This window comes from Nomascus leucogenys, chromosome 6, assembly GCF_006542625.1.
Source record: "Nomascus leucogenys isolate Asia chromosome 6, Asia_NLE_v1, whole genome shotgun sequence".
Taxonomy (NCBI): Eukaryota; Metazoa; Chordata; class Mammalia; order Primates; family Hylobatidae; genus Nomascus; species Nomascus leucogenys.
Genome location: NC_044386.1, coordinates 78,045,512 through 78,062,478, shown reverse-complemented (window position 1 = coordinate 78,062,478; position 16,967 = coordinate 78,045,512). Strand labels below are relative to the sequence as shown.

General features: G+C 44.9%; 1 protein-coding gene across 7 annotated transcripts in view; it reads left to right on the top strand.

Annotated features, from left to right (window-relative positions):
• The window catches only part of SLTM (SAFB like transcription modulator), a 55,068-nt gene extending 51,104 nt beyond the window's left edge, over positions 1-3,964 (top strand). For 6 of the 7 annotated variants that reach the window (XM_030814486.1, XM_030814485.1, XM_030814484.1 and 3 more), the window contains one exon: positions 2,912-3,964. In XM_030814486.1, coding sequence (XP_030670346.1) covers positions 2,912-3,020 — 109 coding nt within the window. In that variant the 3' untranslated portion in view covers positions 3,021-3,964. Of the gene's footprint in view, positions 1-234; positions 305-2,911 lie in introns of all 7 variants that reach the window. The other variant, XM_030814483.1, reaches the window with a different exon arrangement.
• Positions 3,965-16,967: the final 13,003 nt, after the last annotated feature.

Sequence of the window (16,967 nt, the reverse complement as noted above, 5' to 3'; positions counted from 1 at the left end):
CCTAGCATTCCTCAAATTCTTAGGAAGAAAATACTGAAAGTGTGTTCTGTTTCCTCCCTTTTAAAATAACTCTTGGCAAAGCTTTTAGACATTTAACACAAAACCTGTTCATACGTTAAGAGGCGAGCTTTACTTTCTCTTCACACTGAGGTTGGATGTGGCCCTTCAGCCAGCAGGTCTTCAGTCTTCCCATCTCTTTCACGTCCTCCTTTCTTTCCCATTCCTCTTTCTTAGGAGAGTTATTGGCTTGACTCAGTGACCCAGGTAACTACTATTCCATGGTCACTTCTACCATCAAACTTCAGTAAGTGTGCTACTTCTGCCTGCACAAGCTCAACATTCATTGTATCTGGTTTGTAAAGGTCACCGATGACTTTTCTCTTGATAAATATAGATTCTTTTATTTTCATGGTTGTCAGACTCCTTGGTGGTTAAACACTGTTTCACACGGTCACTTATCCTTATTTTGAGGGAGTCTGTTTTCTAGGGCACCATCATTTTCTTTCTGCCCTTGTGACTGCCTTTGCAGGCTCCTTACCATGGCTAAGCTTTAGACACTGCTGTTTCCTTTCAGCTTCATGTTGCCACTGCCATGTAAGCACTTTGCTGTTTCCATGAATTCAAGGTCACAGTCAAACTCATTCTTCTCCTTTTTCAAACCTTTGTGTCGCTTTCGTTGCCTCCAGTTTCTTTTAATTTGATAGTGCCACCATCCATTTCATTCACCCTGACTGGAAATATGGGGCTTGTCCTTACCTTTCTTCATTCCTAGCATAAATTTCTAAGTGTGGTTCTTTTTTTTTTTTTTTTTGAGACAGAGTCTTGCTCTGTCCAGGCTAGAGTGTAGTGGTGTAGTCTCGGCTCGCTGCAACCTCTGCCTCCCAGGTTCAAGTGAATAGCTGGGAATACAGGCATGCACCACCACGCCTGGCTAATTTTTGTATTTTTAGCAGATGGGGTCTCACCATGTTGGCCAGGCTGGTCTTGAACTCCTGATCTTGTGATCTGCCCACCTCAGCCTTCTAAAGTGCTAGGATTACAGGCATGAACCACTGCGCCCGGCCGTGTGGCTTTATTTTTTTTTTAAATGTTTCTCAGGCTGGGCGCAGTGGCTCATGCCTGTAATTCCAGTACTTTGGGAGGCCAAGGTAGGTGGATCACTTGAACTGAGGAGTTCGAGACCAGCCTGGGCAACATGGCAAAACCCTGTCTCTACAAAAAATGTTTATCATAGCTATCCCTTATTCCTCATTGTAGCTTCTATCTGATCTTCCCAAATTATTATTTTTGTGTTCCATTACCCTATTTGTAAATTGAACTGTTGAAACTCCCATTTTGTTATACCATTTATAGCTCTAAAACCACAACAAGCAGCTGCTCTAGGTCACAGGATTGAGCCCAGATTCCTCAGCCTGGCCCTTATAATCTAGTTTTATTCTGCCTGAACCATTTCACTGTAGATTTTTTTTTTTTCCCCAAGACGAAGTCTCTGTCCCCGAAGCTGGAGTGCGGTGGCACTATCTCAGCTCACTGCAACCTCCGCCTCCTGAGTTCAAGTGATTCTCCTTCCTCGGCCTCCCAAGTAACTGGGACAACAGGTGTGTGCCACCACGTTTGGCTGATTTTTTTGTATTTTTAGTAGAGATGGAGGTTTCACTTTGTTGGCCAGGCTGGTCTCAAACTCCTGTTCCTCAGGTGATCCTCCAGCTTCAGCCTCCCAAAGTGCTGGTATTATAGGTGTGAACCACCACACCCGGCCTTCACTGTAGATTTTTATCTCCTGGTTTGTTAAAGTTTTTTCTTTTTTGAGATGGAGTCTCGCTCTGTCACCCAGGCTGGGGTGCAGTGGCATGATCTCAGCTCACTGCAACCTCTGCCTCCCGGGTTCAAGCAATTCTCCTTGATCCGCCCGCCTCCCAAAGTGCTGGGATTACAGGCGTGAGCCACTGCACCCGGCCTGTTAAAGGTTTTTTGTCGGGGGAGGGGGTTTGCTTTTTTATGTTAGTAACATCTGCTCTGTTGCATTACACATAAAGATTCCAGAAATATTTCTTAAATGACTTCTATAATTTAGTTCACAAGCTTTAGCAAACAACAGAATCACCTGGAGGGCTTGTTAAAACACAGGTTGGCCAGGCATGGTGGCTCCTGCCTGTAATTTCAGTACTTTGGGAGGCCAAGGCTGGCAGATCTTTTTAACTCAGGAGTTCAAGACCAGCCTGGCTAACATGGCGCAACCCTGTCTCTACGAAAAATTAAAAAATTAGCTGAGCATGGCAGCACTTGCCTGTAGTCTCAGCTACTCTGGTGGCTGGCTGAAGTGGGAGAATCACCTGAGCCCAGGAAGTCAAGGCTGCTGCAGTGAGCCATGAATGTGCCACTGCACTCCAGCCTCCGTGAAGTGAGTGAGGCCCTGTCTAAAAATATATATATTTAAAAGAATAAACAAAGAAAAGCACAGGTTGCTGGGAGTCCCACCCCCAGAGTTTCTTTCTCAGTGGTCTGAGATTAGGGTGAGAATTTGCATCTCTAACAGGCACCCAGCTGGTGCTGTTGCTGCTGGTTTGGGGTCCACACTTAAGAGATCTGCTGCTGTAGTCCACGTGCAGATCCGCAACTGGCTTCTGAAGTAATGGGGCTTCAAAGTGAGATTGCCCAAGTTCAAATCTCTGCTCCACCATTTTATTAGCTCTGTGACCTTGGAAGAGTTTCTCAACCTCCAGATCTGTTTCTTCACCGGTAAAGTGGGGTTAACAATGGTTCAGACCTCACAGGACTGTTGAAAAGAGTAAATGATTTATTTTGGATAAAGTACCAAGAACAGTGCCTGGCAAATGGTAAGTGCTGTGTAAGTATTTGCAGTGATTTGTTCTTTGTTCTCTGACTTTTTTTTCTTTTAAACCTTTTTCAGTAACGCATCCCCAATTAATAGAATTGTACAAATCAGTGGCAATTCCATGCCAAGAGGAAGTGGCTCCGGATTTAAGCCATTTAAGGGTGGACCTCCGCGACGATTCTGAAAATGAGCTCTCTGCCAAGGTTTTAAGATAATTTATTGAAATCTCCTGTAAACTTTACTTGACTACTTATGAAGAGGACCTCTTACTTGCTTGAGAGTTCTGTCAGACTTTTCTTTTTAAAAATTTAACATGATTGCTTTTCTCAATTTTGGAGAAGATGTTTAAATAGTTCTGTTGTAACTTTTAATAGTTTTGTGTATCATTCAACTTTTTTTCTTGCAGCACCGAGACACATTTGAAAAGATGGAATTGAAGTCGTTTTGTTTAATGCTGTGTGAATATAAAGAGTAGTTTGCAGCTGTGTGGTAGTGGTTTAATTTGCAGCCTTAGCTCTGTGGTGTCTGGCTCTAGAGTTACTTCTTTTTACCAAGCATTTTCAGCCTCCATTTTGAAGGCTGTCTACGCTTAAGAAGTCTTAGCTGTCTAATTTTTAGAGAATAAGATTGTTCATTGCATTTCTGAGTATTATGTAACCTATTTTTGCAGAAGGTACTGTTACATTAAGTGCATCTGTGTATCCTGGTTTAAAAAAATGTAATCTTTTTTGAAATAAACCTTCATATTCTGTATAGTTGCTAAAGTGTTGAGAACCTTTTTAATTGTAAAATGAGAACCGATTTTCAGTTTAGTGTAGCAGCACACTTGTTCAGGTTTGCATGGTATGAAACCAAATAGATTCATGAAACCTTGGCCATGAAGTTTGTTTCACAAGGTTCTTAGACCGAGTTGTGCAGGTAAGTGCACTTTTAGGTAATCTGCACTGTTTGATGGATAAATTCCATCTCTGGGAATTGTGTGGGTATTAATGTTTCCATGTTCCCAACTATGTTGAGAAGTGGAAAAAAACCCAGGTTCTAGATGGGTGAATCAGTTGGGTTTTGTAAATACTTGTATGTGGGAAGACATTGTTGTCTTTTTGTGAAAATAAAAATCCACACCTGGAAGTGTATGTGTCTTTGTTTTCAGCGTTTTAGGTGTTAGTCGTCCAGTTCTTTCTGTAGTTCACCCCAAGGTGACTGACTAGATATAGAGCTATAAAGGCAGTCTTTTGGTCTTTGTTCCTCAGAAATAAATCTAGCTTAGACTCTTCACCTCAGTAGCTGGGCAGCACATGCTGTTCACATGTTAGAGACTTAACCACTAATCGTATGGCTTTTTTTTAAAAAGGCATCTCTTTTAGGAAAGCCCTTCAAGGTAAATGCTCCTCTTTCAGAAAAGCTTCCCACATCCCTTTATATAAATCAGTGGCGAAAAATCCAAATGATCTAGATTTTTGGTAAATTCAGCACTCTCTATGCTCAATACGTATGGTCATGCCCATGAGATGGCTCACACTTCTGAGTGCCGTGGGCAACCAAGGTTCTGTGGTCTCTGGTCCTTTGGGGAACTTCTCTGGATTTCTTACCTTTTCTGCCATTCGCAGTCCTACAGCTGTGGGAGGAGGTCGGGTGTCTGCGTTGGTGTGGGGGAGGTCTACCTCATTTTTGATCACAACTTGTAGAGTGGCACAGAAGCCTCAGTATCCACTGGAGTGAATGTTGGTGACTTTGGGCTAGAATGTCACTTCTCGTTGTTTCCTCATTTGTAGAGTGGGACTATGCTTCTTAGAAGGGATTATCATACAGCCACAAACATTGGCTAAGCGCTTTATGTGCTGGGCAGTGTGCTAAGCGTTTGACATATGTTCCCTTGCCTAATACTCAGAAGAATCCTCCTAGCCACAGGTAGAATTACTGACCTGACCAGTTTTCAGATGGGAATCTGGATAGTAACCTGCCTTTTAAACATTAGATTTTTGATTTGTTTCAGTCTTTTCTACACTTACACTGAAGGATACAAGCCTACAGACACTATAGGTAATTATTTTTACTCGAGTTGCCATGGCGATGGCTTTTTTAAGTTCAGAAAACCTGACAAAACCACCTGATATGCTGGCATTGAGGTTGAGTGGCCCTCAACCATCACGGGCAGCAGCTAGCAGCGATCTGGCTGGCTCAGGGTCAATAGTGAAAACCAAATTTGGAGGTTTTTTTGTTTTGTTTTGTTTTTGTTTTTGAGATGGAGTATAGCTCTCACCCAGGCTGGAGTATAGTTGCACGATCTCAGCTCACTGCAACCTCCGCCTCCTAGGTTCAAGTGATTCTCCTGCCCTAGCCTCCGGAATAGCTGGGATTACAGGTGCCAGCCACCACGCCCAGCTATTTTTTGTATTTTTAGTAGAGACGGGGTTTCACTATGTTGGCCAGGCTGGTCTCGAACTCCTGACCTCATGATCTGCCTGCCTCAGGCACCTAAAGTGCTGTGATTACAAGCATGAGCCACCGTGCCTGGCCTTTTTAGAGGTTTTGTTGTTGTTTTGAGGTGGAGTGTCACTCTGTCTCCCAGGCTGGAGTGCAGTGGTGCGATCTTGGCTCACTGCAACCTCTGCCTCCCAGGTTCAAGCAATTCCCCTGCCTCAGCCTCCCAGGTAGCTGGGATTACAGGTGCCTGCCATCACGCCCAGCTAAATTTTTGTATTTTTAGTAGAGACGGGGTTTCACCATGTTGGCCAGGCTAGTCCTGAACTCCTGACTATGATCCACGAAGGAAGACAGACTCCTCAAAGGCAAGAGAATGGAGGAAAATGTGCCATTCCCCATGTGCTTGATGCACAATCCAAATGTTGGCCACAGTACAATGGCATCAATGAGTTAGAAGCTACACACAGTTCATATGATGCAAAAAAGATTCAAGAAAGATAGTAGCCAGTCTTGGTAAGTTGGGCAAGATGCTGACATCAGAAACTACACATGCCAAAAATAATTGTAAAATAAAATTAAAAGCTTAGGAATTACATAGAAAAAAATCTCAAGCTCTTAAATGTATGAAGTAATGAAAACATTTAAAACCCTTCTGCCTGGATTGTCACTTAACTCAGTTCCTCCATACTTAACACGTCCTAACAAATACTGAATCCTCATTGAAAAAATTGTCACAGCTGGGCGCGGTGGCTCATGCTTGTAATCCCAGCACTTTGGGAGGCCAAGGCGGGCGGATCACGAGGTCAAGAGATGGAGACCATGGTGAAACCCCGTCTCTACTAAAAATACAAAAAATTAGCCGGGCGTGGTAGCAGGCGCCTATAGTCCCAACTACTCGGAGAGGCTGAGGCAGGAGAATGGCATGAACCCAGGAGGCGGAGCTTGCAGTGAGCCGAGATCGTGCCACTGCACTCCATCCTGGGTGACAGAGCGAGATTCCATCTCAAAAAAAAAAGAAAAAAAAAATTGTCAGATTTTTTTGCATTTATAAAGAAGCTCATCCAATCCATCTCTCTAAAGATGAATCTCTTATAATACCTCTAATAACTGCTTAATTAGCATTTCTGCCAAACACCTCAAATTTACCATGTGTAGTTACCCCCAAAAACTAATCCTCTCAAATATTTAATCACCACCTTCAACTCAGTAAGGGCGTTGTAGGTAAAATTAATAATATTCCCTAAAACGCACCACTCAACAAATACTGTTTATTTTTATCTGAAACAAATTATTTCCTGAAATCCTTTAAGTGCTTCCTACAGATAAGCTTTTATCTTTCCTTTCTTTTTCCTTTTGACTTAGCTATTCCAGCCAGGCCTAAGGGGCAGGTATCATCTAGTTAATGTTCACCTACATGTTCTGTACCAAAATCACCAATATCTATGTCTTCACCACTACCCCTCAAGTTTTTCTCTGAGAAGACCAACTTCCCCTCCAAGCCCTCTAATGTCTCTTCATCTGTAGAATACATTCAGTCTGTCACCTCATTTCCTACTACTCTCCTCGTTCACCTGGTTCCACACTGGCCTCATTCCGTATGTTGACCACAGCATCTCATCTCAAGCCTTTTGCTTGTGCTTACTCCATCTGAAATGCTCTTCCTCAGATAGCCATGTGGCTCGCTTCCTCATTGCTTCAGTTCTTAACTAAAATGTCATTTTCTCAACCATGCCTTCCCAATTTTATTTAAAATTGCCACACTTAGGCTGGGTGCAGTGGCTCATGCCTGTAATCCCAGCACTTTGTGAGGCAGAGGTGGGCGGATCACCTGAGGTCAGCAGTTCGAGACCAGCCTGGCCAACATGGTGAAACCCCATCTCTACTAAAATTACAAAAAATTTAGCCGGGCATGGTGGTGGGCGCCTGTAATCCCAGCTGAGGCTGAGGCAGGAGAATTGCTTGAACCCGGGAGGCGGAGGTTGCAGTGAGCCGAGACTGTGCAACTCTACTCCAGCCTGTGTGACAAGAGCAAGACTCCCATCTCAAAATAAAATTGCCGCACTACTCCCTTTCTCAGCATTCCCCCTCCTTCCCATCTAATCTATTTATAATCCATCTTCTACTTAACAGCTCCAGAAGGATAGCTGTTTTTGTCTATTTTTTCTTTTCAGTGCTGTATCTCTGACCCCTGGCTCTTAGTAGCCACTGAATAAATATTGGATGAATAAATAACCATGTGAAGGATTCAGAATTTTTATAATAGGGACTTAGGGAAAGCAATCTGGTTGGAATGGGGGAGCCTGGGCTTTGTCTTGAAGTTGGTGTAACATTGGTGTAGGACTGGTGTAGCAAACACTTTTTTAAGATTGAATACTTAAGCCACTCCATTGGTGCAGCCATCAGTAAGAAATGGGATTGTTTAGGGACAGGCTGCCCAGACCAGCAGCTCTAAGCCTGGAATTCATGCTGTCTGAGGTGAGATGCCTGCCCCAGGCATAAACATTAGCCATGAAGTCATCTTGGCTCCATGCTCACCATGTATATAGTTTCCCACCTGGATTTGCCAACAGGGTTAGGAAATGAGTATGAAATCTACTCACTGGTTAAATTTTCATCAGTTTATGAGACTGAGCCCATCGAAAGCTCAAGCAATAACCTTTCATTTGGACAGAGACAGTTTTCCTTCTCTCTCCTTTTTTTTTGATGGTATCTCACCGTCTCCCAGGCTGGAGTGCAATGGCACAATCTCGGTTCACTGCAACCCCTGCCTCCCAGATTCAAGTGATTCTCATGCCTCAGCCTCCCAAGTAGCTGGGATTACAAGGCGCCTGCCATCACACCTAGCTAATTTTTGTATTTTTAGTAAAGATGGAGTTTATGTTGGCCAGGCTGGTCTCGAACTCCTGACCTCAAGCGATCTGCCCTCCTTGGCATCTTAAAGTGCTGGGATTACAGGTGTGAGCCACCATGCCCTGCCCCTTCTCTTAATAAATCTAGTGATGTCCATCAAACTATAAAATTAATTTCCTCACCAGAATTCAGGCATTTGGGAGGTGGATTGCAGGAGAAATGGGTCAGATACCATGACAAGAAATTGTGCATCCCTCAAGGACATGGTAATACAAGGCTAAAAATTCTAAGGAATTCTGATCCAATGAACTAACACCCTAATTTTCTAAAATTACCAAATTACCTGTTAGCTTCTTTAATGACTTTATTTCCCATGGACCTGCCATCCTGGGCCTCTGGACAGGTAGCCTGCTAGGATTTGCTTCACCTGGTTGACAGCTCACTCCCTCTGAAATACTCTAAGAACAATCACATTTATTAGGTAAGATGGTACTACAGGGAAGGCCCTTGCAGCTGGGACAACGTGCAGGGGCATCCAGTCTAGAAACCATAGGCTTCAGAATGTGGAGGAATAGGGACTTAAAAACCAGTTTGCCATTTACTAGATGTGTTCAATTATGGGCAATTTATCTGTATGTCCAGAATACGATAGTCAGCTTTGCTAGTAGGAACAGGGCTATTGTAAGGATTTAAGTGGGAAAATATGTGTCAAATACTGAACAAATTCTGCCCATTGTTTTTCTTGTTCTAGCAAAGTCACCTTGTGTTCTCTGATTTAAGACAAAAGAGACAACCTCATTTGTAAAAGGTCGCTGATTAAATAGAGAATTAGGCAGGGCGTGGTGGCTCACGCCTGTAATCCCAGCACTTTGGGAGGCCGAGGCGGGTGGATCACCTGAGATCAGGAGTTCAAGACCAGCCTGGCCAACATAGTGAAGCCCTGTCTCTACTAAAAATACAAAAATTAGCCCGGCATGGCTGTGTGCACCTGTAGTCGCGGCTAGTCAGGAGGCTGAGGCAGGAGAATTGCTTGAACCAGGGAAGCAGAGGTTGCAGTGAGCTGAGATCACGCCACTGCACTCCAGCCTGGGAGACAGAGTGATACTCTGTCTCAAAAAAAAAAAGTAAAAATAAAAACAGATAATTGGCCGGGTGTGGTGGCTCACACATGTAATCCCAGAACGTTGGGAGGCTGAGGCGGGTGGATCACGAGGTCAGGAATTCAAGACCAGCCTGACCAATATGGTGAAACCCCATCTCTACTAAAAATACAAAAATTAGCTGGGCGTGATGGTGGGCGCCTGTAATCCCAGCTACTGGGGAGGCTGAGGCAGAAGAATTGCTTGAACCCGGGAGGCGGAGGTTGCAGTGAGCCGAAATCGTGCCATTGCACTCCATCCCGGGTAACAGAGCATGACTGTCTCAAAAAGAAAAGATAATTGAACTGGCATAGATGATAACTGGGCAAAATCTGAGGTCTAATGGGTGATGAGCCTGGGCCACACCCCCAGAGGTTCATGGATGGAGTCCTAACATGTTTTACCCCCAAAAGTTCCTCCACGGGATTCACATGTATAGCAAGGTTTGACAATCACTCTAGAGATGTAGCTCAGAGTAGGAAAAACCAAATGCTTTTTACAAGCTGCTGGCAATCAACTCTGTGTTTTTGCCAGTGGGATGAGATGCTCTGAATAATGTAATTTTCTAGTTAAATGATGATCAGTTCCTCTGCAGAGCGGAATCACCCAGGATGGGAGTGGGGGACCTCTGCATCACCTTTAGCAACTTGGGTCCAGAGCTTTCAGAACTGTCCTGCTTGCCGGGCGTGGTGGCTCATGCCTCTAATCTCAGCACTTCGGGAGACTGGGGTGGGAGGATCACTTGAGGCTAGTATAAGACCAGCCTGGGCCAAATAGCGAAACCTCGTCTCTTTAAAAACAAAACTAAAACCGAACTGCTTTGGTTAAGCTGTGAAATATTAATATTATGTATTATTTAGATAAGTAATACTTCGTTTTCATTATACTAAGTAAAGAATTCTATTTAAGTAGAGAATCACCTTTGAAAGAAGTGTAAGAAGCCAGGCACGGTGGCTCACGCCTGTAATCCCAGCGAGGTGAGTGGATCACGAGGTCAGGAGTTCAAGACCAGCCTGGCCAAGACGGTGAAACCCTGTCTCTACTAAAAATACAAAAATTAGCTGGGTGTGGTGGCAGGAACCTATAATCCCAGCTACTCGGGAGGCTGAGGCAGAGAATTGCTTGAACCCTGGAGGCGGAGGTTGCAGTGAGCCGAGATTGCACCACTGCACTCCAGACTGGGCAACAGAGCGAGACTCTGTCTTAAAAAAGAAAGGAGTGTATCAAGAGTCTCATTTTGCATCAACTAAAATTTTCATTCACTAAGCAAAAATATTACACTGTTGACACACTGTTTAACTTTTTTTTAAGTAAATTTTATCTGCCTTTTTTTTTTTTTTTTTTTTTTTTGAGATGATGTCTCGCTCTGTCACCCATGCTGGAGTATAATGGCACAATCTTGGCTCACTGCAACCTCTGCCTCCTGCGTTCAAGTGATTCTCCTGCCTCAGTCTCCTGAGCAGCTGGGATTACAGGTGCCTGCCACCACGCCCAGCTAATTTTTATATTTTTAATAGAGACACGGTTTCACCATGTTGGCCAGGATGGTCTTGATCTCTTGACCTCGTGATCCACCTGCCTTGGCCTCCCAAAGTGCTGGGATTACAGGCGTGAGCCACCACGCCTGGCCTGCTTGACTGTTTTTAAAATTTAAACACAAAAACTCCAAGTGGTCACACAGAATGACAAAAGTAAAGTTAACTCAAATTCTAGTTTTCAGTGCATAGGTTTTACACCTGCCTGTAGTATTTTGTTTGATGCTATTATAAATGGACCTGTTGAATTTCAATTTTCAATTGTTCATTGCTAGCATATAGAAACAAAAGTATTTTGAAGTAAAATTTACAAATATGCACACATTTTAAGTGTACAGTACATTGACAAATGTATATAGCCAAGTCATTACCACCATGATCAAGAATATTTCCATCACTAAAAGTTTCCCTGTGCCCTTTCCTGGTCATCCTAAACCACATCTCCAGCCCCAGGCAACCACTTATCTGCTTTCTACCACTGGAGACTTTATGTCTCCTAGAGTTTCATATAAACAGGATCACACAGTAATGTCTTATTTTGTGTCTGGTTCCTTTCACTCAGCACAGTGTTTCTGCCAATTCAGCCATGTTGCTGTGTCTATCAGTCATTCCATCTTTTTGTTGCTGTGTAGGTTTCCCATGTACAGATGTACCACAATTTTTTGTGCATTCGCCTATTGATGGAAATTTGGGTTGTTGACAATTTTTGGCTATTATGAATAAAACTGCTACGAATATTTGTGTACAAGTCTTTTTATGGACACATTTTCATTTCTCTTGGGTAAATAGGATTGGATATATGGTAGCGTATATTTAACATTACAGGAAACTGCCAAAGAGTTTTCTGAAATCGTTGTACCTTTTTGCATCAGCAATGTAAAGGGTTCAAATTGATTCACAGATGCACCAACACTTGGTATTGTCAATCTTTTCAACGCTAGCCTTTTTCAGTGGGTGTGCTGTACTATTTCGGTATAGTTCAATGTAGTTTTGTTTGTTTTTGTGTTTGAGATGGAGTTTTGAGCTTGTTGTCCAGGCTAGAGTGCAATGGCGCGATCTTGGCTCACTGCAACCTCCACCTCCTGGGTTCAAGTGATTCTCCTGCCTCAGCCTCCCGAACAGCTGGGATTACAGGTGCCAGCCACCAGGCCCAGCTAATTTTTTGTATTTTTAGTACAGACGAGGTTTCACCATGTTGGCCAGGCCAACTCCTGACCTCAGGTGATCCACCGGCCTTGGCTTCCCAAAGTGCTGGGATTACAGGTGTGAGCCACCGCGCCCGGCCCAAATGTGTTTCCGTGTTCTTCTGACTAATGATGTTGTACATGTTTTTATGTGCTTACTGACCATTAACAGATCTTCCTTTGTGAATTATTATTATTATTATTTGAGACGGAGTCTCATACTGTTGGCCAGGCTGGAGAGCAAGGGCACGATCCCGGCTCACTGCAACCTCTGCCTCCTGGGTTCAAGCGATTCTCCTGCCTCAGCCTCCCAAGTAGCTGGGATTACAGGTGCCTGCCACCATGCCCGGCTAATTTTTTTTTTTTTGTATTTTTTAGTAGAGATGGGGTTTCACTATGTTGGCCAGGCTGGTCTCAAACTCCTGACCTCGTGATCCGCCCACCTCAGCCTCCTAAAGTGCTGGGATTACAGGCGTGAGCCACCGCACCCAGCCATGAATTATTTATTTAAATCTTCATGTTTTAACATTTTTGTAAATTATTTATTTCTTCCATGATGATTTAGAGAGACTATCTTCAAGCCAGTACAAATATTTCATAAATGGTATGTGGCCGTTTTCTAACCAGTTGAGTAATTTGTTGCACAATAAGCCACCTCACATCTTTCAGCAAGAAATACATTAAATTTGAATAGTAAAGACTTTACACACTGAATTAGGACACAACTAAACTTTGCTTTAAATATTTCTTTGGGGGAGAGGACAGCACCCTCTACTCAATAAAGACAAACTTTTTTTTTTTTTTGAGACGGAGTTTTGCACTTGTTGCCCAAGCTGGAGTGCAATGGTGCAATCTCAGCTCACCGCAACCTCCACCTCCTGGGTTCAAGCTATTCTCCTGCCTCAGCCTCCCGAGTAGCTGGGATTACAGGTGCCTATCACCGCACCTGGCTAATTTTGTATTTTTAGTAGCAATGGGGTTTCTCCATGCTGGTCAGGCTGCTCTCGAACTCCCGACTTCAGGTGATTCGCCCGCCTCAGCCTCCCAAAGTTCTGGGATTACAGGCGTGAGCCACCGTGCCCTGCCAAGAGAAACACTTTTTACGGTGCAGAGGTCTTTTTTTTTAAAACACGTATTATGCTATGAATTTGTAGGGAAGAGGCTCCAGCAGCTCAGGCTCCTTCCCATTGGTTCTCACAAAGTGTGGTTCTCTGGGTAGAGGCTGCTGCTTCAGTTGAACCCAGGTACCTTTCTCTTTGGCTTCTTTCTTTTTCTGATCATTTTCCTTCATGCATTTCAGGAAGCTATCTCGGCTCTTAAGAGTGCTTAATGTGCTCAATACACACATTAATTCTCTTGGCAAGAATCGTGCCCTTAACTTGTTTACAACAATGCCAACAGCATGCTGGGGGACACTGCAGACTCTTCCAGTTTAGCTGTGGTAACACTTGTGGGGCATTCCTTTTTGAACGGGACCCATACCCTCGATGTCTACAATATCACCTTTCTTATAGATTCGCATATACGTGGCCAAGGGAACAACTCCATGTTTACTAAAAGACCTAGAGAACATATATTGGGTGCCTCTCCTCTTTCCCTTTATGTTCGTCACTTTGGCAAATTACTGGAAGATGGAGATTCCGGCCGAAAGGTTTACTCCATCTTTAATTGTGTTTTTAAATTTCGATGAAGTGGGCTGGGCACAGTGGCCAGGAGTTCGAGACCAGCCTATCCAACATGGTGAAACCCCATGTCTGCTAAAAACACAAAAATTAGCTGGGTGTGGTGGTGCACACCTGTAGTCCCAGATACTCGGGAGGCTGAGGCAGCAGAGTTGCTTGAACCCAGGAGGCAGGGGTAGTAGTCACTGCACTCCAGCCTGGGTGACAAACCAAGACTCCGTCTCAGAAAAAAAAAAAAAAGAAAAAACAGAAAAAAATCCACTTCTAGTTAACTTATGTATGGCATAAATTAAGGATTAAGGTTCATTTTTATCTATATGTGTACCAGTGCATTCTCACATTACTATAAAATAACTGAGACTGGGTCATTTATAAAGAAAAGAGATTTACTTGGCTCATAATTCTGCAGGCTGTACGGGGAAGCATAGAGGCTTCTGCTTCCGGGGAGGCCTCAGAAAATTGACAATCATGGCGGAAGGCGAAGGGGAAGCAGGCACATACCACATGGCCAGAGCAAGAGCAAGAGAGCGAAGTGGGGAGGTGCCACACACTTGTAAACAACCAGATCTTGTGAGAACTGTATCACAAGAACAGCACCAAGAGGATGGTGTTACACCATTCATGAAAAATCCATTCCCATGATCCAATCACCTCCCACCATGCCCCACCTCCAACTCTGGGGGTTGCATTTTCACATAAGATTTGGTGGGGACACAGACCCAAACCATATTAATATGGATATCCACTTTTTTCAGTATTATTTGTTGAAAATACTTATTTTCCTGGCCAGGCATGGTGGCTCATGCCTGTAATCCCAGCACTCTGGGAGGTTGAGTTGGGTGGATCACTTGATGTTAGGAGTTTGAAACCAGCCTGGCCAACATAGTGAAACCCAAACCAGCCTGGCCAACATGGTGAAACTCCGTCTGTAGCAAAAATTCAAAAATTAGCCAGGCATGGTGGCGGCTCCCTGTACTCCCATTTACTAGCGAGGCTGAGGCAGGGAAAATTGCTTGAACCGGGGAGGTGGAGGTTGTAGTGAGCCGAGATTGCACCACTGCACTCCTGCCTAGGCAACAGCACAAGACTCTGTCTCAAAAAAAAAAAAAAAAAAAAGAGTATTGAATCTGTCAATCCATAATTAGAGTGTCTCTTCATTTAGTAGACCATAGGCCTTCATTAATATCTCTCAGTAATGTGTTATAATTTTCATTGTATAGGTCTTACACATTTTTTTCTAACTTTCACTGCATCCCAAATGGAAGGGATTGGTTTTATTTTGCAAGATATATACATAAAAGCAATAATAACTACCAAGTGTACTTTTACCATCTTTTCCTAAAAGGACATTTTAATGCCAAAGAAACAGATGGCATGAGGTTAGAGCAGTAACAGTGGCTGAAATCTAACTATATGGCACCCATGCCAGCTCCTGTTCTGAGGAGTCACGAAAACAGGAAAGGGAATAACCCTGAGGGCAACCAATTCCACGTTAGTTCTATTCCACCTCCAGTTCACCCTGTGTTCCTCTCATCTCTATGGCAGACAGAATAATGGCCCAAAGACGTACATGGCCTGATCCCCAGAACCTGCCACATGCTGTCTCACAGGCCAACAGGGACTCTGCAGATGGGAGGGAATTAAGCATTGACACGGGGAAACTATCCTAAATTATCCTGATGGGCCCAATGTCATCACAGGCATCCTATGAAGTGACCACAGGACCTAAGAGGGTCAAGGTCAGAGGATTGATAGGGAGACGCAAGCAGAGGTTGGAGTGCAGCACTCTGAGGACAGAGGAAGAGCCATGAGCCGAGGAATGCAGGTAGCCTCTAGGACCTGGAAAAGGCAGGTAACAGATTCTTCTCTAGAGCCTCAGGAAGGAACGTGGCTCTGCAAACACCTTGATTTTGGGCCCTGAGACCCATTTTGGACTCCTGACCTCCAGAATGATAACAGACATGTGTTATTTGTAAGCTGCTGGGTTTGTGGTGATTTGTTACAGCCCACTTTAGGGAACACTGACCCGGAAGGAGGGTGAGGATAGAGAAGCCAGAGTCAGCACAGAGGTGCTGGGAGGCGGGAGCAGAGGAAGGGCGAGCTGTATCCCAGACAGTAAGAGGGGAGAGTGTTTGGGGGCTGGTCAGGCTGCATAAGAAGGCAGATGGACAAGGCCACTGAGTTGGGTGGTGCAGAAGCCAACTGGCAGCCTTGACAGGAGCTGTCCCCTCTGGAAGAAAGGAAGGACCCCCGGGTGCTGTGGACTGAAGGCTTTTGCTCGCTTTGCCTCAGCCAGATGCCCCCTTTCTGCTGCTATATCCCAGCAGCCAGCAGGCACTCGGTACACACCTACGATGAACACCCCCGACCGCTCTGACTCTTCACCCTCCCACCACTGGTGACTCCAGCCTCACTGCTAACACTCCCTTACTCACGGGCCCCTCTGCTGCTCGAGGTGCCTCAGGGCCTTTGCGCTGGCTGCTCCCGTGGCCTGGACCACTCTTCTCAGAGGTCTCTGCATGGCTGCCTGCTGCTCCTCACCCAGGCCCCACACAGCAGCCACCGGGCACGTGAGAGTGTCACGTATTGAAAGGACAATATTTTGAAGACATTAGGGTCAATGAGTAGGTTATCAAAACTAAATTCACCTGTTTCTTTTCACCTTTTTTTTTTTTTTTGAGACAGAGTCTCGCTCTGTCGCCCAGGCTGGAGTGCAATGGCGCGATCTCTGCTCACTGCAAGCTCCGCCTCCCGGGTTCCCGCCATTCTCCTGCCTCAGCCTCCCAAGTAGCTGGAACTACAGGCGCCCGCCACCACGCCCGGCTAATTTTTTTGTATTTTTAGTAGAGACGGGGTTTCACCCTGTTTAGCCAGGATGGTCTCGATCTCCTGACCTTGTGATCCGCCCGCCTCGGCCTCCCAAAGTGCTGGGATTACAGGCGTGAGCCACCGCGCCCGGCCTCTTTTCACTTTTTTTTAACTTGGCGACTAGAACACGTAAGATGGCGTCCGCGGTTCCCATTACACATCCTCCCTGGAGAGCGTACTCTAAGCCAAGCTGCAAGCTTCCCCTACAGGGCCAGACAGGAAATGCTTCCAGCTTCTCAGGCTCTCTGTCTTAGTCACGGTGGCAAGAGTCAGCCACAGATGACGTAAGTGAATGGGTGTGGCTGTGCACCAAGACTTCACAAAGACAGGTGCTGGGCTGGGCGGGCCCCAGACAGTGAGTCGGTCCATGCCTGCTGTGTGGTAAAGAATCCAAACCTGGGGCCGGGCGCGGTGGCTCACGCTTGTAATCCCAGCACTTCGGAAGGCCA